This window comes from Platalea leucorodia (genome assembly GCF_965183815.1).
Source record: "Platalea leucorodia genome assembly, chromosome: 3".
Classification (NCBI taxonomy): Eukaryota; Metazoa; Chordata; class Aves; order Pelecaniformes; family Threskiornithidae; genus Platalea; species Platalea leucorodia.
In genome coordinates, this window is record NC_138825.1 from 127,134,109 (window position 1) to 127,155,766 (window position 21,658).

At 57.1% G+C, this 21,658-nt stretch overlaps 1 protein-coding gene across 4 annotated transcripts in view; it reads left to right on the forward strand.

Moving 5' to 3' along the window:
* Positions 1 to 16,548: 16,548 nt before the first annotated feature.
* Positions 16,549 to 21,658, forward strand: part of OTOF (otoferlin) — a gene marked incomplete at both ends in the record, with an annotated part of 108,879 nt that continues 103,769 nt past the window's right edge. For all 4 annotated transcript variants that reach the window (XM_082306316.1, XM_082306317.1, XM_082306318.1 and 1 more), the window contains one exon: positions 16,549 to 16,627. In XM_082306316.1, the coding sequence (XP_082162442.1) occupies positions 16,549 to 16,627 (79 nt within the window). The remainder of the gene's footprint in view (positions 16,628 to 21,658) is intronic.

Genomic DNA, 21,658 nt, shown 5'->3' on the forward strand with positions numbered 1-21,658 from the left:
CCCAGGTTGCCCAGAGCGGTGGGAGATGCCCCATCCCTGGCCACATTCAAGGCCAGGTTGGACGGGGCTCTGAGCACCCTGGTCTGGGTGAAGCTGTCCCTGCCCATGGCAGGGGTGGGACTGGGTGGCCTTTGGAGGTCCCTTCCATCCCAAACCATTTGGTGATTTGAGTATTCCACGTGCCAGGAAAGGCAGAGAGCTGGGTCGTTCAGCCTCGAGAGAAGGCAAAGGGGGATCTTCTTATTGTCTACAGCCACCTGAGGCAGGCAGCAGAGAAGAGAGGGTCTAGAGGGTGTAGAGATGCAGGAGGCTGGAGGACGCAGCTTGAATTTCGAGGTGCACGGTGACAGGAGCAGCGATGGGCACAAGTCACAACACAGGCAGATCCAGCCAGATACAAGGGAAGCAGCTGAAGATATTTTATCAGAAGCCCTCTGAAGGTGACTGGAGGCTTTTTTCCCCCGGATTTTACACCCCTGTTGAGGCACAGGAATACAGCACTAGAGGGCACCCATGTATTTCTGCTGGCGGCTGGCTCCGGTGCCTCCCACCGCAGCTCGGCTCCCAGCCCTGGGCTGGCAGAGCTGTAGGTGCATTTTCAGCCCATTTCAGGACGGGTGGAATCATCCCAGGAGGCCGGTGTTGTGCTCGGGGCTCAAGACAAGGGGGAATTTTGGATGCCAGCTATAACCCGCGTTGGTTGAGAGCAATACGCTCCTCTGACGGCTCCTCGGAGGGCTGAGCAGGGTGCTGGGAGCTGTGGGTGCCCATCTGGAAGGGTGGTGGGACACTGTGCTGGGCTGTGCTACTCCATGCCCCCACCAAGCTTTACTTTCCCTTTATTCTTGCTAAAAATGATTTATGACGATTTCTGTCCATCCCCAACATACCCACTGTGCTTTCCGCACTGAAGAGAAATATCCAGCCGCTTAATCGGCATTTCAGCAGTGCTGTGTCTACGTATGTCTGCATGCATGGGACCCTGCCGTGTTTAAATGCACATACCCCCTTATCGCAGGACTGCCGTGGGCAGACCGGTAGCAAGGACGGGCAGAGGAGAAGCAAAGACCGGCAGAGGAGAAGCAAAGACCGATGGTTTATAGCTAACGTAACCACAGCACTCATCTGTCCTGGTTTGCAGCTCTGCCCGGGCGTCTGCTGATGGGGGTGCTGGGCTGGGCACCCTCAGATGCGGCAACCAAAGTATTTCATTTTGGGTGATAACAGATGTTTTGGTGAGACGTGTGTGCGTGAGGCTGAGCTGTTCTGACGCCAGCAGTTCAGGGACCACGTCTGCAAGGTCTCAGTGACCCTAATAGTATAGAAACTGTGAAGCTGCGTCATCTGGCGCGCCGAGCACAGCAAGGGATACAGCCAACGAAACCCACCCACGCGATGCACCGAGGGCTGGGTGAGGTACAACACCGACGTGCTGCCCTCCTGGATTGCTGCTCCGCCTTTCTGACCCTCTGCTCCGTCGGCCAGGGCAATGGGTCCAGGAGGGATGAGGAGGAGCTTCCCTCACTGATGTCTTTTTTTCATGAATGACTATTTGAACGATAACAAAATAATGATAGGACAAGGGGTAACGGCTTTAAACTGAAAGAGGGGAGATTTAGATCAGATATTAAGAAGAAATTCTTCACTCTGAGGGTGGTGAGGCACGGGCACAGGTTGCCCAGAGAAGCTGTGGATGCCCCATCCCTGGCAGTGCTCAAGGCCAGGCTGGATGGGGCTTTGAGCAGCCTGGTCTGGTGGAAGGTGTCCCTGGCCATGGCAGGGGGTTGGAACCAGAGGATCTTGAAGGTCCCTTCCAACCCAACCCATTCTACGGTTCTACAAAAAGGCCAATTTTTGCCTTTCAGTTTTTATTCCCTCCTCCCCTCTCCAAGACCCTGAATTTTGGAGGTACCTGCTCAGCAGAGGGCTGGATCCACCAGCTCAGAGGAGAGGAGCCCCAGCTCTGCCCGTGCCCAGCCTGGCTGTGGGGAGGCAGGAGGTAGCTATGGGACAGGGGGTTCCCCCATCAATTCATGGCCACGGTGACTTGGAGACCTCACCTGTTTGTGATGGCTTGGGTGGCCAGCGGGCAACCTGGGGGTGGCAGCTGGACCTTTGGCCAGCTCATGTGTTTGGTTGCTAGAGTCACGCCTTTTTCAGCAGCCACTTTGGTATAATGGTCGAGTAAAACTGCTGCAGCCCTCAGCTCTCCTCTGCCATGGTGGTGGGAAAGGTCCCAGGGAGCAGCAGATCCTGCAGGGTGTCCTGCAGCAACAAGGAGGGGAGGAGATGGGACACTGCTGCTCCGGTTTTTGTGAGGGCTTTGAAATAAATAAACCTCCAGGATTCCAAACACACAGCCAGGAGGATGCTTGCTTTAAAAAAAAACAACGCTGGGATTTCTAAGTTGGGAAAAAAGCCTCAAAGCCTGACAGGCTGCCCACCTCTTCTTGCCTTTCAGGTTAATCTGGTTTATTCTGCTCTCATTTTTCTCAGGACAGAAGGTTTGGGTGAGGAAAAGGAGGATCAGGTGTGGGGCTGGCTCTCTCCCAGACCTCTCCGGTTTCATCCCACCAACCTAAGCCCTGGGAACTGGGTGCCACCATGTCCTAGGGACTGTCCGCAGGGACGTCGGTACTCACAGGTCGAGGGGATGAGGATATGTCTCCTTTTCCTTCGAGGGCAGCACAAAGTTGGGAAGGAGGTACAGCATCCCGTTCTTGTCCCGGTAAAACTCATGGTGATGCTGGCTCAGCTGCAGATAAAGGCAAACATCTGGGCTTTTCGGCTGAGTTCAGTGCTCCAAGTCTTGTTTGCACCAGGATTTTTGCTATTGCAAAGCACATGGCAATCACCTCCCTCCTCTAACCGTGCAGAAATGCCGGTCACAGCCGTGCTCCACGCACACCGTGCGTGTCATGCACACGCATGAGCGATGCCTGGGATTAAACCAGCCCCCCCGAGGCTTGTTTCAGTTTTGGGAGCACCTGAGCGTTCAAGCTGGTGGAATCAAATTTGGCTGCTGAGGTGGCATCCCTGCCTGCTGCCTGGGCATGGATGTCGGGCAGCGAGCCTCACCGTGCGCAGGCAGCAGAGGAGGGATCATCCGTCTCCAGCAGCCAGCGGGAGCCTGGGGCCACCCTGGCTGCCCTCCACGGTCCCCCACGTCCTCACCTGGTAAAAACTGCTCAGCTCCTGGGATCGGCCGCCGTCCGGGATGAAGCAGGGGCTCAGTGGGATGCACGGGTGTGGGTCCTGGCCCTCCGCTTGGCATGCCATCGCGGTCTGGGGACCCTGGGCATATCTCATGGTGTTGTTCCCATGGGTATTTCTGAAGGAAAATGCTGGTTTTGGGATGTGCCTTCAATACCTGCTCGGGAAATGTGTTCAGCAAGGGCCATGCTGGGGCTTTCCGGGAGCAGGGAGCTCCCTTCTCCTCCACGGCTCTGCAAAACGCCCACGGGAGCCAGCACCCACCTCCCTGGGTTTAAATAATCCCACTTTAGCAAGAAACCACATCTGATGCACAGCACTGCGTCTGAGGATAAACTGCTGCTCAAGGGATCCTGGTGACGGAGGGAACGGTGCCTCCATGACCCAAGACAGGGTCAATTTTCATTTTCCCTTTTCAGCCTCCTCCCTTGCATTTTAGGGGTGCCCCAGGCAGGGAGCTGCTGTCGGCAGAGCAGGGTTCACCACATCGCTGGCTGGCCATGCACCCCAGGAATGGGAAAGGGGAGCAGCTGGTCACCAGCAGCAGAAAACCAGCAGGAAGAGGGAGAATGAATGGGACCCCTCTATTCCAAGCATGCAGACCCCCAGCATCCAGGAAAGGTCAGCACGCATTTTGGCCAGCTGTCTCCTGGTGGCCTCACCTCCCACAAACCCTGGGGTTTCAGGCTGAGGACATGATACCAAACAGCTCATTTGGTTGGATATGGTGATCTTAAAGGTCTTTTCCAACCTAAATGATTCTATGATTCCCACTAGATGGGGAGATGGGGAGATGCTGGAGAGCATCTCGGGGGACCAGTCCTCTGTTGGGATGGTCCCAGAGGCCCCATGATGCTGCCTCCCATAAAGCATCCAGGAGCTTCCCTCAATCAGGCAATAGCCCCACAGATCATAGAATCGTAGAATCATTTAGGTTGGAAAAGACCCTTAAGATCATCGAGTCCAACCGTTAACCCAGCACTGCCAAGGCCACCACTAAACCATGGCCCTCAGCACCACATCTCCCCGGCTTTTAAATCCCCCCAGGGATGGGGACTCAGCCCCTGCCCTGGGCAGCCTGGGCCAGGCCCTGACAGCCCTTTGGGGGAAGAAGTTTTTCCTAATACCCAACCCAAACCTGCCCTGGCGCAGCTTGAGGCCGTTCCCTCTTGTCCTAAAGATGCCCCCTTTCCAGACCATGGGGCCAGGCTGGAGCAGGGAATTCATCAGGACACGGCGTTGGCTGGCCCTGGGGGCTGGGCAGGGCAGCACAGATTCATTTCTACCACTTCATCTGCCCCGCAAAGACATTATTTGGAAGTTCCCTTAGCTTTTTGCACGCTCAGAGCTGAAAATCCAAGGCATACTGGAGTTAATTTTGCTGCAGTCTGAGATGCTCTGCCTATAACCTGAAACCAGCGTTTCAGCTGGTGCAGGAGCCCTTGGCTCTGAGCGCAGAGCTGTAGCATTCTGCAAAAGCCAGAAGAAAAGGAATATCTAAGGGAAAAAGGACATATAGCTCTTTCCCCTTGCTGCCAGGGCAAAGAAAACAGAGCTGCCAAAGAAAGGAGATAACTGAAGGCAAAAATCAATGACAAAGTACTTTGCACATATTTGAGCAAGATTTGGTACCAGCGCTTTGCTCATTTAAAGACCCAGATGATCGTCCAGATCATCGATAAAGGTATTGAGCAGAAACGGCCCCAACACTGAGCCCTGGGGAACAGCACTGGTGATCGGGAGGAGGGGATGGGGGGCACCCTCAGCCAGTTTGCAGGGGACACCCAGTCGGGCGGGAGCGTTGGTCTGCTGGGGGGCAGGAGGCTCTGCAGAGGGCCCTGGCCAGGCCGGGGCGATGGGCCCAGGCCACTGGGTGAGGGTCAGCAAGGCTCAGGGCCGGGTCCTGCCCTGGGGGCACAGCAACCCCAGGCACCGCTGCAGGCGTGGGGAGGAGCGGCTGGGAGCTGCCCGGCGGGAAAGGGCCTGGGGGTGCTGGTCGACAGCCGCTGGACACGAGCCAGCAGGGTGCCCAGGTGGCCAAGAGGGCCCAGGGCATCCTGGCTTGTATCAGGAACGGTGTGGCCAGCAGGAGCAGGGCAGGGATGGTCCCCCTGCGCTGGGCACTGGGGAGGCCGCCCCTTGAATGCTGTGCTCAGCGCTGGGCCCCGCACCCCAAGGCGGCCATGGAGGGGCTGGAGCGTGGCCAGAGCAGGGCAGCGAGGCTGGGGCAGGGGCTGGAGCACAAGGCTGGGGAGGAGCGGCTGGGGGGGCTGGGGGGGCTCAGCCTGGAGAAGAGGAGGCTGAGGGGAGCCCTCATCGCTCTCTGCAACGGCCTGAAAGGAGGCTGGAGCCGGGGGGGTCGGTCTCTGCTCCCCAGGAACAAGCGATGGGACGAGAGGGAACGGCCTCAAGCTGCGCCAGGGCAGGGTTGGGTTGGGTATTGGGAAAAACTTCTTCCCCCAAAGGGCTGTCAGGCCCTGGCCCAGGCTGCCCAGGGCAGGGGCTGAGTCCCCATCCCTGGGGGGATTTAAAGAACGGACAGATGTGGTGCTCGAGGACGTGGTATAGATGGACTTGGCAGTGCTGGGTTAACGGTTGGACTTGATGATCTTAAGGGTCTTTTCCAACCTTAATGATTCTGTGATTCTGTGATTCTACAGGTGCCAAAAATGGGGATGTGATTCAAGCGTGCAAGCACCCGTGCGGTCAGGGCGGGCAGAGCAGAGCCCAGCACCCGTGCATCGGGCCCCGCAGCTCGGTGCGTTTCTCTCTGCTGCGTGGCTGCAGTTTGCTGCTTGCCCGAGCAGCTGAAGGAGAGGAGAGGCGAGAGATTTGGCAGCACATTTTGGGGTTAAAGCGGTGAGATGTGAACCAGGAGTGGGCTGTCAACCAGAGCGCTGGATAGCTGAAAATGATGCTCTCTAAAGACCAGAGGACAAATTTTATATGTATGTGTGTACACATATAAAAAAAAAAATAAATATATATATATATATATCTCCTACAAATATAGCTCTGCCTGCAAGGGAGAAATGGACTCCAGCAGCTCGGGGAGCAGCAGCAAGAGGGATGGATGCCAGCCACACATGTAACCCCACCAGCAAGGAGCCCGTGGGTGTGGGTGCACCTCCTGCGTGCACGGGACACACGGCTTTGGCACCCAGGCTGGCTTTATATCAGGGGAAAGCTGCCAGGAACAGGCATTGCCCACCCAGGGCAAGGGCTGCCTGGGGCAAGGGCATCCCTGGGCAGTTTGGACCAGCCCTGGCTGCAGCAGGAGTATTTGCTTACACGAAACAAAAGGAGACATGAAAGAAAACAAGAGAAGGGGGGAGAAAATATGTGATGATGGGAAGGGGCTGGGGAAGCTGCCTCACCCGAGAGGGCAGGGGGAGGATGAGCTGAAACTCGGCGCAGCTCGCTTGGGCAAGAGACATTTGGGGTCTATCAGGGAGAGCAAAAGTCCCCATCGTCCTTCCAGGACCAGGCGGGTGTTTTAGCAGGGTGCACTTGAGAAGTCTGCCTCTCTCGAAGCTGCATGCATTATTCACTGCCCTCCTGCGATATGCATGAGGAGGTGAGAAAATCCACCGCTCTGTCCCTCTACAACCACCGATAAAAAAAAGACAACCCCTGACCCATGTAAAACAGCCCGGGGAAACATGAGGATGTGGGGTTGCAAGGTCAGAGCACTCGGGAGATGGAGTCCCTGCAGCACCCAGCACTTACAGCCCGTGTTAAACGCAGTTTTATAATAGGAAGGGTGCAGGGTGCATGGAGCAGGGTGCAGGAGCCATGAAGGGTGCAGGGTGCATGGGGCAGGGTGCATGAGCCATGAAGGGTGCAGGGTGCAGGATCTGTGAAGGGTGCATGGGGAAGGGTGCGGGACCCATGAAGGGTGCAGGGTGCATGGGGCAGGGTGCAGGATCCGTGAAGGGTGCATGGGGAAGGGTGCGGGACCCATGAAGGGTGCAGGGTGCATGGGGCAGGGTGCAGGATCCGTGAAGGGTGCATGGGGAAGGGTGCGGGACCCATGAAGGGTGCAGGGTGCATGGAGCAGGGCGCAGGAGCCATGAAGGGTGCAGGGTGCGCGGGGCAGGGTGCGGGATCTGTGAAGGGGGCAGGGTGCACGGAGCAGGGTGCAGGGTTTTTGGGGTGGGGTGCAGGATCCATGAAGGGTGCAGTGCCCACAAGGCAGGGTGCAGGAGCCATGAAGGGTGCAGGGTGTTTGGGGTGGGGTGCAGGATCCATGAAGGGTGCAGTGCCCACAGGGCAGGGTGCAGGAGCCATGAAGGGTGCAGGGTGTTTGGGGTGGGGTGCAGGATCCATGAAGGGTGCAGTGCCCACAGGCAGGGTGCAGGGCCCCGAGGTGCAGGTCTGGCCATGCTCAGCCCCTACCCGCTGCCAGCCGTCTCCGGGCTGGGGGGGTCCCTGCGCTGCAGCTGCCCCCGGATCCGTCCTGTTTGCTTCTGCCTGGCCCAGCCGGGTCACAAACACTGTCACTGGGCGATGGTGGGAGCCCAGCACCCCTCCTGGGCCCCCTGCACCCCTCCAGCACCCTGAGATCCCCTGCACCCACCCTTGAACATCCCCTGCACCCAGCCAGCCCTCACCACTGCACCCACTCCAGCACCCTCTGCCTGCACCCACCCTGGCACCGTTGCCTGCACCCCTCCCCAACAACCCCTGCACCCCTGCCCTCGTCCCGCCTGCTGCAGGGCGTCCAGGCCTGTCCCCAGGTTTGCATTTGTTAGGCTTTGGGGGTTTTTTTTCCCAGCTCCTCGTGCAAGGGGAATAGCGGGCTCTGTTCCTGCTCCAGGAGGGCAACCGGGACCTGCCCTGGCGAGGCTTTGGGAAGGGTCACTTGCCTATGAAGAACCAATATAAAAAATAATAATTGCACCCAGAGATCTGCGTGTTCTATTAAAATAATCCTATTACGCTTGTGAGGGGCACTGGGAGGTGTGGGAATTGGAGGGGCTGTTCTTTATTTACATCTCCATCTAAGCTCTGAGAGATTTCAAATAAAAAAAAAAAAAAACAGAAGAAGAGAGGGAAAGGAAAAATAGAAGGAAATAGAAGGAATAGAAGGAAATAGAAGGAATAGAAGGAAATAGAAGGAAGGGAAATAGAAATCCAGGGGCTTTCAGCACCCACCTCACGCTAGGACACGCGCCAGCCCTGGAGAAGTTTTCCCAGCCACCTTCTCTCCCCGTTGGGTTGTGCAGCTGAGGCGTGCGTTGGTCTCACCGGGTTATGCAGTTCCAGGTTTTGGCATTTCCAAAAGCCACGTGGCATCGCTTTCCTCGAGGACGGATCTGCCGTGGCGTCGATGGGCTGTTCCGTGCATCCCCATGAGCGGGACCCCGCTCGGCGGCCGAGCTGGCCAGGCTCCTGCTGCCGTCTTCTCCAGTTCCCAGTCGGATGTGGATTCAGGCAACATGGGACTGGTAAGAAACTGGGAGGGGTGGGATCCATCACTGGGAGTTTGCTATGGGCACAGGAGACCTCACGCCAAAAACCACTGCGTGTCCTCACAGCCGGCTCCTCTCTGCAGGGCGGACAGAGGAGGAAAGCTCGGTTTGCTAATTGTGCTGAATTCAAAAAAATGAGAAAGCCTCCATATCGGAATTTAAAATAATAATAATAATAATTTTTAAAAATCCACTTATTGAGAGCTGCTGCATTGCTACAGCTGCTGGGTAACAGGGATAGCTCTGGCATTTAAGGAGCGAGAAGGCTGGCTGGCTCACTGCGGGCTTGCGACCCGGCACCCGCACGGCTTTCCAACCCGGCTCGGAGGATACAGTGGGATGATAAGAAAATAAATGGAAAATTTTGCAAAAGGCCAAATGGATTTACCAAAAGTCAGTCCTGCTAGACGGAATAGATTGTTTGCTTCGAAAACAGCTGATCTTCTGGCTGGGGAAGGGGACCAGAGCTCCTGCGGCGGGGGTTGGTGCAGCCAGGGCAGCGGAGAGGGGCTGCTGGTGCAGCTGGAGGAGCTGGGAGTCGGTGGGAGGCTTGGAGGGGGGAAGAAGCTGCTAAGGGAGAGGAGAGGGGTTGTGGCGGAGGGAGAGGGGCCAGGCTGAAGGCAGCTCAAGGAGGAGAGGTCTTGGGGAGCCAAACATGGGACTTGCTGCATTCAACGGTTTCGTTAATGATCGTGGCACAAAAGGGGAGAGCGGATAAACCTGCTGAGGACGTGCTGGAAGGGCGGGTGACACCATTGCACAGAAATCACCCACGGGCTGGAGCACAACATGCATTAGAGACCAAGGAAAAGCATCTGAGTGTGCCTGTGGGTCCCAGACCTGCACGGAGATGCTGCCCGGTGCCAAGCCCCAGTGGTGTTTGTGCCCTCAAGCACAGCCTGGAGAGATGGTGCGGAGCCCCGGGTGCCACCGTGCTCATCCCGGCCTGGGGAGCTGCAGGTAAGGATGACCAGGGAAGAGAGGTCCCATCCGTCAGGAGATGAGAAGAGCCGGGCTTGTTTAGTCCAGCAAAAAAGAGGCTGAGGGGAGAGGATTGCACTTAAGAAATTCATCTGGAGGGAAAAAGGGGAAGACAGAAGGGAGTGAGAAAGAGGGAGAAGGATAATGAAATGTAATGCTCCATCTTGGCTGGAGCAAGAAGATAACCACGACCAGGGTGAGGCTGCAAATTAACCACGAGAGCCGCGTGGTTCAGCAATGGCTCTCCAACAGCAGTCGCAGAGGCAGAAACTTCATAGGCATTTAAATGGAGCTCGCTTTTGGGAGGAGCATCGCGCCAGGGTGCTTGGAGCTGCTGTCTCAGAGCCACCAAAGGTTTGGGTTCCCCTGGGCACGGCGTCTTTGTCTGCCTGGAAATGATGCTTTTGGGTGGGCTGCCAGGGAGCCCTAGTCCAGGTGACTTCTCTGCAGATGCGAGGAGCATAACAGAGCCTGGGACTCTCCATGCGTGCACAGAGCAGCACAGCCCTGCCAGGAAACCCCTGGGAGAAGTTTCAGCTGCTCTGGAAATGAGTGAGGGTCTTGTCATCGCTCCAGAGGGAAGACATCACTCCAGGAAACGGCCTCAAGCTGCGCCAGGGCAGGTTTGGGTTGGGTACTGGGAAAAACTTCTTCCCCCAAAGGGCTGCCAGGCCCTGGCCCAGGCTGCCCAGGGCAGGGGCTGAGTCCCCATCCCTGGGGGGATTTAAAAGCCGGGGAGATGTGGTGCTGAGGGACATGGTTTAGTGGTGGGCTTGGCAGTGCTGGGTTAACGGTTGGACTTGATGATCTTCAAGGTCTTTTCCAACCTAAACGATTCCATGGCTCTAAGACAGAAAGCCCTGCGGTTGCTAAGGGTGCAGAGCTCACGCCTCTCCCCTGCACAGCTGCACCAGGGTAGGACACTCGGTCCATCAGATCTCATGAGGACACCTTGCAAGCACTGATTTACACAGACAACTTTACTGGTTTGCTTCAGGTTTGGCGTTCCCCCTTTCTCAGCAAGCCCTTTCACTTGCTCACACTTCTGCTTATCCACAGAAACTGCCTCCACAGCATTTTCCCCCTTTTTCCCCGAGACCGATACAGACATGCAGAGCCGCCCACTGCAGCACTCAAAATGACAGATGATGCTAGGAGGCAGCTTTATCCCACAAAGCCTCGCTCGTGACAGTTGCGTCCCTGAAATTCCTTAAAATGAGACTGGACTGCAGGGGGCACGGTGGCAGATGGGGGGAGACTTGCAGCGGCAGAGTCAAGGTCGGGAAGAGCTGGGATCTGAAAGATGGGGTCTGTGAGCGGAGCGATGAAAGGCAGCAGGGGACAAGGGTTGCTCCCAGCCCTTTTTCTGCTCATTTGACCCCAATTTCGGGAGTCATGAGCATCTTGGATGCTCTCCATGCACCTACAGGACACAGTCACTGCTCCACGGGGCAGTTCATCAACGGGGGCTTCGGTTCCCTCTGTGTGGGGCTAAATTAGTGTGACTGCTCTCTAGGGAGCTGTGGCGTCAGGGATATTTGTAAAGCACTTAGCTCCCCAGAAAAAGGGCTGGAGAAGCTCCAGAAAGGTGCTTTGGTGCGGCTATTTGCCCTCCATGAGGGTCTCCTTGTTGCTCACCCTCCAAGGCTCTAGCTCAGTTCTTGTTGGGGCAAAGGGGCAGCATCCACACGAGGAAGAGCAGGGCCAAAAAAAGCGAGTGCGATGGGAAATGAAGAAATGCACGTTGTGACGGCTGGCCCTGGACTTGGTCTGAGGAACATCTGCATTGCAGAAGGGTCTTTTCTGCTCCTTTTTCTTGGGCCTCCAGCAACAGCCCCTTTGCCGCCCAGCCAGGGCTCCCCTCCAGGCCAACGCTGATGGAAAAGCTGGTTCGGTCCCTGCTCCTGTTCTGCAGGATTTGGGACTTTAGCTGCCGACGGGAGAGAGGACCGCCGTAGCCACCGGTGACCTCGGCAGGCAGCGGACCCAGCATGGGAATCTGCAGAGCTGAGCGCTGCAGGCGTTCAAAAGTAAATAAAGCAGCCTGGAGGAAAGGGCGGGTGATATTTCTCTTAGCAAAATCACCCACTGCAAAATGAAATCCCCGCTATCCTCGCGCGGAGCTGCTGCCTAGCCCGGCTCAGGAGCTCCCTGATAAGGATATTTTCTATCTGAAAGGAGCCCATCAGCCAGAGCTGCGTAATTGTTCCCTGCTTCCCCTCGCCACCCGCTGCTGCATGGCCCTGCCAGCACCGCCGCCCTGCCAACACGCTGTCCCCAAAGCTCATTGTCCCCAAAGCACACTGTCCCCAAAGCACACTGTCCCCAAAAGCCTATGGTCCCCAAAGCCTATGGTCCCCAAAGCATGCTGTCCCCAAACCTCATTGTCCCCAAAGCACATTGTCGCCAAAGCCTGCTGTCTCCCAAGAATGCTGTCCCCAAAGCACGCTGTCTCCAAAGCTTGTTGTCCCCAAAGCATGCTGTCCCCAAAGCCCATTGTCCCCAAGCCTGCTATCCCCCAAGCACGCTGTCCCCAAAACACGCTGTCCCCAAAGCACACTGTCTCCAAAGCTTATTGTCCCCAAAGCACGCTGTCCCCAAAACACGCTGTCCCCAAAGCAGGCTGTCCTCAAAGCATGCTGCCCCTGAGCACACTGTCCCCAAAGCAGATTGTCCCCAAAGCACACTGTCCCCAAAGCCTGCTGTCCCCAGAGCACGCTGTCCCCAAAGCACGCTGTCCCCAAAGTAGGCTGTCCCCAAAGCTCATTGTCTCCAAACCACGCTGTCCCCAAAGCCTCTTGTCCCCAAAGCCTATTGTCCCCAAAGCACGCTGTCCCCAGAGCCTGCTGTCCCCAGAGCACGCTGTCCCCAGAGCCTGCTGTCCCCAGAGCACGCTGTCCCCAAAGCACGCTGTCCCCAGAGCCTGCTGTCCCCAGAGCCTGCTGTCCCCAGAGCACGCTGCCTGCAGCCGGCAGGACCCCAGGACCCTCCCTGGGGCTTCGTTCCCCCCTTGGACAGGCTCTGTCCTGCGCTGCCTGCATCCCCCCGGCAGCGAGGAGAGCCGGCGGCGGGGTGAAACGCAGCCTGCCGGGACACCTCCAGCACAGACCCCCCCCTCCACCCCCTCCCGGCGGGGGGAACCCCCAGTTACTGCAGATTTCATTAAAACACCAAATCCCGGCTCGGAGGGACTCAAGAAGCATCACCGCACCCGTCTGCAGGGGGTGGTTCAGGCACCCGCTAAGGCTTTCTAGCAACTGGAAGAAAATTTGGAGCGGATTATTTGGCACATTTATTGCGGGTACGTTCCTGGAAGGAGAACTGCCTTCTTCAGGCTGTCTTACCGCAGCCCGGATCCGCTCGGGCGATCGGGCCCCTGGGGATTTTACGCGGGAGGCACGAGGAGAGAAACGTAACACAGGAAAATACGCAGCATAAAGCATTTAAACACCCCTCGGAGCCTGTCCCAGAGACTCCTGCTGATGAAAGGGGCCAAAATCAGTCCCCGTTTGTGATGCCTTTGCCTGACTCCCAGGCAACACAAAAAAAAAAAAAAAAAAAAAGGAAAGAAAACCACAGCAACTTTCTGTAATTAATATAAAGGATCTTCGTGGTTTGACAAACGGGGAGGCTGATATGATTTTTCCAAGCGTGGGAGGAGAAGAGCTGGGAAAAAAATAGAGAAAAGGAGTTAAGTAGAGAAAATTTCATTAATTTTGGACTTAACGTTCTGTAGCATCATCATAAGACTATTGCTTCAGCATGCGCAATTGGATTTGTTTTAATGGGATACTGGTGCTGTGGGAGGCGTGTGCGGAGGGACTGGTTAAGGCCTGATCCTGCCCCAGCGAGCGGTCCTTTCCCGCTTGCCTTTGGTGTAAACCCGTAGTAAATAAGAGCAATCATCAGTGATTCAGAGGTGGGTGTGTAATTTTATTCACATGCAGCGATGCGAAGATTGCAGAGACATTGCAAAAAACTGAAATTAATGCTTATAAAGGGCATTTTCTCATCTTGCTCCGTTAATCACAGGCAGGCCTCTCTAGCTCTCAAGCTGGAGAGAAGATTTTAACACGCCGTACTTTGACAATCCTCGTGTTTCGTTGACTTTGTTGCAGTTGGGTTCTGATGCTGCTCCTGCTCATCTTCATTATCCAATTTAGGGGTCTAATGGGTGGATAAATCACCGGGGGTGCAAGTGTAGATCTTCCACCAAGCAGAAGAGCATTGAGCTCTAGAGGTCTCTTAGCTATGAGCAGAAAAACTTTGCTGGGTTGCACCAGGGCAGGTTTGGGTTGGATATTAGGAAAAACTTCTTCCCCCAAAGGGCTGCCAGGCCCTGGCCCAGGCTGCCCAGGGCAGGGGCTGAGTCCCCATCCCTGGGGGGATTTAAAAGCCGGGGAGATGTGGTGCTGAGGGACATGGTTTAGTGGTGGGCTTGGCAGTCCTGGGTTAACGGTTGGACTCGATGGTCTTCAAGGTCTTTTCCAACCTAAACAATTCCATGATTCCATCATCCTAAGAGGATGCTTATGTCCAGCAGCTGAAAGGCAGTAGTTTCTCACATTGCTTTCAGCGACTACAGTCGCCAGGTCGCAGTCAGATTTAATGCACCGTATTAAAGACCCATCTTCTGCCTTAATTTCTTCTTTCTTGCTTTGCTGCGTCTCTTTATTTAAGTCTGGGAGTAAAACTATGGGTTGCCGCTCCCCAAGAACCCCTCCACCTGTGCTTTTACAGTAGGAACAGTTAAATCATGTCTGGGATTTCATATAAAATAACATCAGGAAAAAAGAGGTCACAATCCTTATGAGGCCCTTCAGGCTGGTCTTGTCGTGGTGGCCTTCTAGCATCACCCACCCAACCCCACGTTGCAGCTCTAAGTGATCCGTCCTACTGCCTTTTGCAATGAACATCTTCAGTCAACACCCCTTACGCTGGATTTTTTTTACTCAGTTAGCTGCTTTCTGATATTGAGTAAGAGGTTTAACGTTAAATACGTGATGTAGAAGGTGTTTTCTGTGGTTCTTGTGCTTTTAGGGCGACGTGGGCTGCTCTGAAGGTGCCTCCTAGAAACGCTGGTGTAATTTGCTCGCTCTCCAATCGAGCCAATTCGAGAAGCGGAGCTGGGGAGATGAAGGTGAGGACATCTTCTGCTGGAGCACCAAAGATGAGCAGAATTTGATGGAGGAGCTTCACGTGGCTGTTATGTCCCACCAGAGCTGCCCAGTGATAGAAGTTAAACACTGGCGTTAACGTTCATGCAGCTGCACCTTGGCTACCCAGCAGGGGAGAGCCAAGCACCTGGAAGAGGCCACGCTCCGTTAAAACGTACTGCAAAACCCACGGGAGCCCCTCTGAACTATCAGGGTGAGCCCCAGAGAAACCCCCATTGCCTCTGAACTCCAGCGTTTTAGCAAGACCGAAGGCAGAAGGGTGAAAGGGGTTGCAAAAGCAGCTCCAGCCTGGACGGCTCAGCTGAGAGAGACCAACCAGAGACCAAAAAACGCTGGTTTAGCAGTATCAGACGTGCTGGACCCATCTCTGGCTCGTGCGCGGTCTCACCTCCTGAGCTATTATAGAATCACAGAATCGTTAAGGTTGGAAAGGACCTCTGAGATCGTCGAGTCCAACCGTTAACCCAGCACTGCCAGCTCCACCTCTAAACCCTGTCCCTAAGCACCACATCCACACGTTTTTGAACACTTCCAGGCGCTGTGATCGCACCTCCCTCCCTGCTGCAGCGCCCTGGCCTCGGGGCCGCGCTGCCGGGAGGTAATCATGAACCTCACGAGAACCGGCACACACTGTTAATCCCAAGTTTCTCCACTCTCCTGCACTTATGAATGAGCATCACGATCTTTTCTCCTGGCAGGAGGATGGCAATCCAGACTCTCCAGCAGAACCTGACGTGGTAGATGGAAACAGATCTCTTATTTCCAGTGTTTTATTATCCATTTGTGAAGGTTTCACCCTCGCTTCTCTCTCTCTCTGATGATGCTGAAGCTCTCCTGGGTTCGCTTTTCACCACAGAGGGATTTTTCCTGGAAGTGCCCGAGCAGGAAAGGCAGACGCGTGAGGCTTGAAGGCCCTTGTCTCTGTGCTCTTCCTCTTCCCAAATGCACGCGTTCATCGTCCGCCTTGAAATAAAGGACAAGTTTAAGACCCTAGGAAAGGTGTTCACGTGCAACCCTACAGGCAAGACCTGCTCCAAACTGAGCCCACAAATCCAGATTGTAAAGATATTACTTATGTCTGGAAACCCCACTTGGTCCTGTTGAGGTTCAGCCTGGAAGATGGCAGAAGCGGAGGACCCGTCTCCTGCGCCTGACCCCAGGAGATGCTGGTAACAGTGCGGGTCTCGGTGGTCCCACGAGTCCTCCTGGGCACCCCCCATCTCCCCTTCCCCGGGAGAGGTTTGGGATGGGGGGGGGGTGAACACCCTTGTCCCAGAGGCTCCAGCTTGCAGATGCTGCGCAGGCAGCTGTGCTGGGGGGAGCCCTGCCTCAGTTTCCCCACTCAAAACCACCTGCGGAGGGGGAAGGTCCCTGCAGCTTGCCTTCCCTGGGGAGGGGAGGGGAGGGGAGGGGAAGGGAGGGGAGGGAAGGGAAGGGAAGGGAAGGGAAGGGAAGGGAAGGGAAGGGAAGGGAAGGGAAGGGAAGGGAAGGGAAGGGGAGGGGAGGGGAGGGGAGGGGAGGGGAGGGGAGGGGAGGGGAGGGGAGGGCGGTGCTGCTGCTGCTGAATAATTCAGCGCCGGGGGGGGAGCACCGCACGGCAGCTCCGCACGCCGCGCACCGCACCGCGCTTCGGAGCTCATCTGGGAGCGCAGCACCGCGCACCGCCCCGCACCGCCCCGCACCGCCCCGCACCGCCCCGCACCATGGCTCTGCTCCTGCAGCTCCGCACCGTCTCCGGCCTCCGCGGCAAAGCCGACCGCATCGCCAAAGCGGCTTTCCGAGGTACCGGGGGGGGGGTCCCGGTTGTGCCCTCCCGCCGCCGCCCCCTGCCTCAGTTTCCCCACCGCGGCCGCGCTTGGGTTGGGAAGGGGGGATGCGAGGCTGCCAGGTTTAAGGGCTGCTCTCTTGGGGACCCCCCGCCCGCCTGCAGCCGGCCTGGGACACTGCGGCCCCCCCACTGCCTCCCCCTGGGGAGGGGGATTCCCGCAGGGGAGGGGAGGTAAGGTCCCAGGGTGGCAAATCCCCCCCGCCCCGGGAGCTGGGCTCCTGCCGTAGGGTGAAGGGCTTGGTCACGAAGCTGTGCCACCAAGAAAGTGTCACGGGCAGGGCCAGGAGAACTCACCTTGTGCCAGGACCCGGCGCGTGCCTGGGTTTCTTCTAAGGATGCTGCAGCTTTGGGATTTCTGCTCGGGTCCGTGCCGGCTCCAAAGGTTTCTAAGGGAAGCTGCAAAAGGAGGAAAAACTCTCCAGGGGTGCACAACCTTAGCAGCCACCAAACCTTTCCCAAGCTCCTGGGGCAGGCTCAGTGCCGGATCCGTCCTCCGACCGCAGTCTCCGTGCGGGAGCCCGCCGGCAGGCAGAGGCGGCTGTGGGATGGTTGGACTCGATGATCTTAAGGGTCTTTTCCAACCTTAACGATTCTGTGATTCTATGATCCTATGGTTTGGCAGCGCCAGGAGGCAGGAATAGGAATCCCTTCTCTCTGCGAACGCGCTGCGGGAGGGCAGGGGAGAGGGGATTTTCATCACCTCTGAGCCAGACCAGCCAGCGCTGCCTGAAATGGCTTTCCCTGCACTGCCTTAATGACCGTAGCCTCATTAAAAAGGCATAATTATCCCCTTATTTCCCCGTCCCTGCCTCCCAGCATCAGCACAGGGGCAGCTAAATACCTCGCTGGGAGCAGGTCGTACCCCGGCCGACCCACCGCGGGTTTTCCCGGTGAGCCCCGGGAGGACCCACATTCCCAATCCTGAGCACGCCTGGCCCCAAGCCCGGCACACAGCCCCTGTCGGACAGGCAGGATCCGTCCCTGCTTCGACATCTTTGCATACGGAGCCGCTGTGAGGCCCCACGGTCCAACCGATGGGCGACGGGAATGACACCCGCTTCGAGACGCTTTGAGATCAGCACTGCACCCGCCGTGCTCCCGCTGCACCCGCCGTGCTCCCGCTGCACCCGCCCTCTCATGCTCCTGCCAGTCCCCGTGTCGGAGCCCTTACGGGGCGCTTCTCCAGGGCCCCCCACGATCCCATCCCCATCGTCCTCCCAGGCACGAGCCGGCTCCTGCGTGGTGCAGGGTTGCCATCGCTGTCATGCCGTCCGGGGAGGACGACACTAAACTTCATGGCAACGTTTCCTTCCCCGGTGCTGAGCCGCGAGGAGCCCGGACATTTCTTTCCCAAGGAAGACATTTGCTGTCATCTTCGAGGACAGTTGGGTCAGGGTTCGGGAATTTTTTTCCTGGTAGTTTGCTGCAATGGATTTGTGTGCAAGGAGGGGGTTTAGTCGCACGCTCTGGATGTGACCACCAGATACCACCGCTACCTGCGGTCGGGGATGCCTCTTCCCCTGCTCGCCCTGGGCAGCCACGGAGCTCATGACCAGGACCCCGACGCTGCTGTCTTCAGCAAGCTCAGTCCTGGTGGAGAGGCTCCTGGCGACCAGACCCAGCAGGGCTGGATCCTGAGGTCGTGGTTGGCAAAATCCTATTGCTAATAGGGTGTAGAGGAGGGTTGGGGAGCAATCCCATGCGTGGGTGGGTGGGTGAAGGCAGCAGGCGGGGGGTTAGGACCGACCCATCCCTCGGACGGGATGGCGGGTGGAGAGGGGTTTGGTCCCGTTCCCCTTTCATGCCACCCAGTGCGTTGTCGAAGCCGCAGCAAGCCTTGCCTGTAGAGGAAACGGCAGTTTAAAGCGTCGTGTTAATATTTAGCACATCCAGCTCCAAAGCTGATTTACACCTTACCCAAATTCCTTCTCCCAAAAGGGGAACACGTGGAGGCAGCTCCGTGTCTGCCCTGCGGACAGGGAAGGCCAGGGGCAGATGCCCTGGGTGGCTCTGCGACACGCAGCAGCAGCGTTTTGGGTTGTGGGAGAGCACTGAGCCCGGGGTGCCGGCTAACGCGAGACGTGAACCCGGGACAGGGCCTTGCATGGGGGGCAGGACCTTGCTCTGGCTGAAGGGACCGGCATTATCACACCGTGAGGATCCGTAAACGGCGCGATCCTTATGGAAGGGTGATCTTTCTGCCACACCATGGATTCCAACAGTTGTAGTGACGGTAGGGGAGGAGTGCTCACATGCTCTTGGTCTTTTCTTGATGAGCTTTTTGGTACTTGTGAGGAATGGCTCATACCACACTGCTCCTTGGAGGAGCCAGGGCTGGGTCCCTCAGGCGCCCGGGCTGGGCCCTATCCTGCACCAGTGGGTCCCAGCGCTGGGTTTCAGCAGGTGGCTCCTGACACCCGTCCCTGAGGATGCCCAGCACTGCGTGGCATTGCCGTCCACGAAAGGCTTTCCTGCCTCCGGAGCGTTCGGGGGACAGCCGTGGTGCCATCGTACTAACGAGTGCATAAGCACAGCCCGGAGCTGGCATCAGGGTCTGCTCCCCACCGGCTCCCACGCTGGAGGTGGCTGTGAAGCGTCCCAGCGCTCCGGGCACTCGCTGCATGGATGGGGCAGAGCTCCTCCGGCATTTAGTGTCTCTGTGGCCCAGGCAATGCTTTGCTGTCCCCTTGCCCCGTGAGAATTTGGGAATGATGGGCAGCAGAGTCATGGCATGGTGAGCTCAGTGCTGCTGTGGAGCTGCATTACTTGGATCCTCTTGGCTGCCTCATCCTCTCTGACCAACTCTTGAAATCCCTGGTTGTATTTTTGCTGTTTGATTAAAATGATGGTGTGCCAACCCTACCCTGATCCCCATCCAGGCTGGCAGCGGCTTTTCCCTCCAACCAGGACCCATCCAAACTGCCCCCGGGCTGCCCAGCCCTGGGCTAACCCCTGCCCTGGGATGGGATGGGATGGGATGGGATGGGATGGGATGGAGCTGGACCCTCAGTGCCAGACCCAGGGGAATATCCCGGTGTGGGTGGTTGGGTTTTGGTGCCAAGGTCTCCAGAGGGAAGCATCTCCTGCCTTTCTCCAGTGACCCTAGAGGGAGCTTTAGACCCCTTCAGCATGGAGCGAGGTGACCTCCACCAGCCTGGCATCCCTCAGTGCTCCGCAGTAACTGGCAGGTTGAGTGCTGTGCTGATACTCCTCCGTACCCTGGTTTTCCTGGAGGTACCGGGCGTTGCAGAGGGGGATGCTCTTCGCTAGCCAAGCTGCCATCCAGCCTCCTCCCTCTCCTCACCCGCCGGCAGCACAGCCTGGGGGTTCGGGTAGAGCTCCCCGCGTGGGTGTTTGTTCATTCAGCCAAAAGCATCTATTATCGCACAAAAAGAAGTTAAAGAAAGAGTTTGACTCGGGTGTGACAGGCTGCCTGTGCGTTTCTGCAGGTGGGCAGTGCTCTGAAGCGCTGCTCGACTTCAGCTCAGGTGGGAGATTAATAAATCACAGCCCCGATGAAAGAGAAAGGGCTGAGACTGACAGCCGTGTGGGATGGCTGCAGAATAACGCGGCTCCTCTTCGCCCAGGGATCCCCGCACTCCTGGCAGCCCCCGTGAGCCGTAGCTGCACTATTTGCATTTTGCAAATAGGAGAAACTGAGGCAGGGATGGGAGCTCCCAGTTCTGGTCCCATGGGAGCAGCCAGAGAGAGGTGCCAGGTTATCCGGCTCCCGGTCTGGAAGCGGAGAGGAGAGGTGGGCTCTACCCCACCGGGGTGGCCAAAATCCAGCCCCACCCATGAGCATCAGGGACTCATCTCCCACCACGGCATGGGATTCAGCTCACCAAATTCCCAGGGGATGCTCGTGCCCTGGGAGGCTGGGGAGGGTGTTAACCAACAAGATGCCTTTGTGGCCCTCCCAGGTGTTCCTAGGAGATTTGGGGGTGGTTTTGAGCTTCAGTGCCTCCTAAGGCAGCCGTCGCTCCCCAGCAGCCGCCCCGTGCCTGCCCCAGGCTGGCTGAAAAGGGCTCCAAAGCCCCAAATCCGTTGCTGTTGCAGCTCTCCACTTCTCCGCCTCTTTGTTCTGCAGGTGAAACTCAGCTAGGGGTGAATTTGGGATTTTCTGCAAATACTTGCTCTTCGGGCCAGCTGCAGGGAAAGAGCAGAAAAATGATGAATTTTCTTCAGGCTGCCCATTTTGGGGGTGCCTGCTCCTGTCCCGCAGCGCGGTCTGACCTCGCACAGGGTCACTGCCCATAGCAGTTTGCACTCTTAGACCAACCTAATTGCACTTGTGAAGGAGGGGACTTGCGCCCCGGTGCAATTAGAGAGCTTGTCTGCTAATTGATCACAGATGGAGTTATAAAGAGCTTCTTGGTGAGGCTTCCTCTCTGGATTAGCGTGTGCAAATGAGGGAGATCATTCCTGGATACCCCCTGGAGCACCACCGGGCACTGGTGGATAATGGTACTGCTGTAATGAGACATCGCAGTGATGCTTGCTGGATCGGGAGAGCACGGGGCAGGGGCGGTCCCACCATGTTGGCTTGTCTTAAGCCATGCTCTTAGGAGAGTTATTCTGGGTGGCAGATTGTCCCCCTTGGAGCATCTTCTCCCAGATACTGCTTGCTACGTGTGTTCACTTACAGCTGATTCACCCCCTGACCCGTGCACGTCTCCTTAATTAGTTTGGTCCCGTATCTACGTGAGGGTGCTCTGCAGCTTCCCCTTAAGCCCACACCGAGGCTGAGATGCTCTGTGCCTGTCCCATCACCCAGGAGGCTGTGGGGTCCCAGAATCATGGAGTCACAGAAGGGTTTGGGTGGACAGGGACCTCCAAAAGCCACTCAGTCCCACCCCTGCCATGGGCAGGGACAGCTTCACCCAGACCAGGGTGCTCAGAGCCCCGTCCAACCTGGCCTTGAATGTGGCCAGGGATGGGGCATCTCCCACCGCTCTGGGCAACCTGGGCCAGAGTTGGTTGCC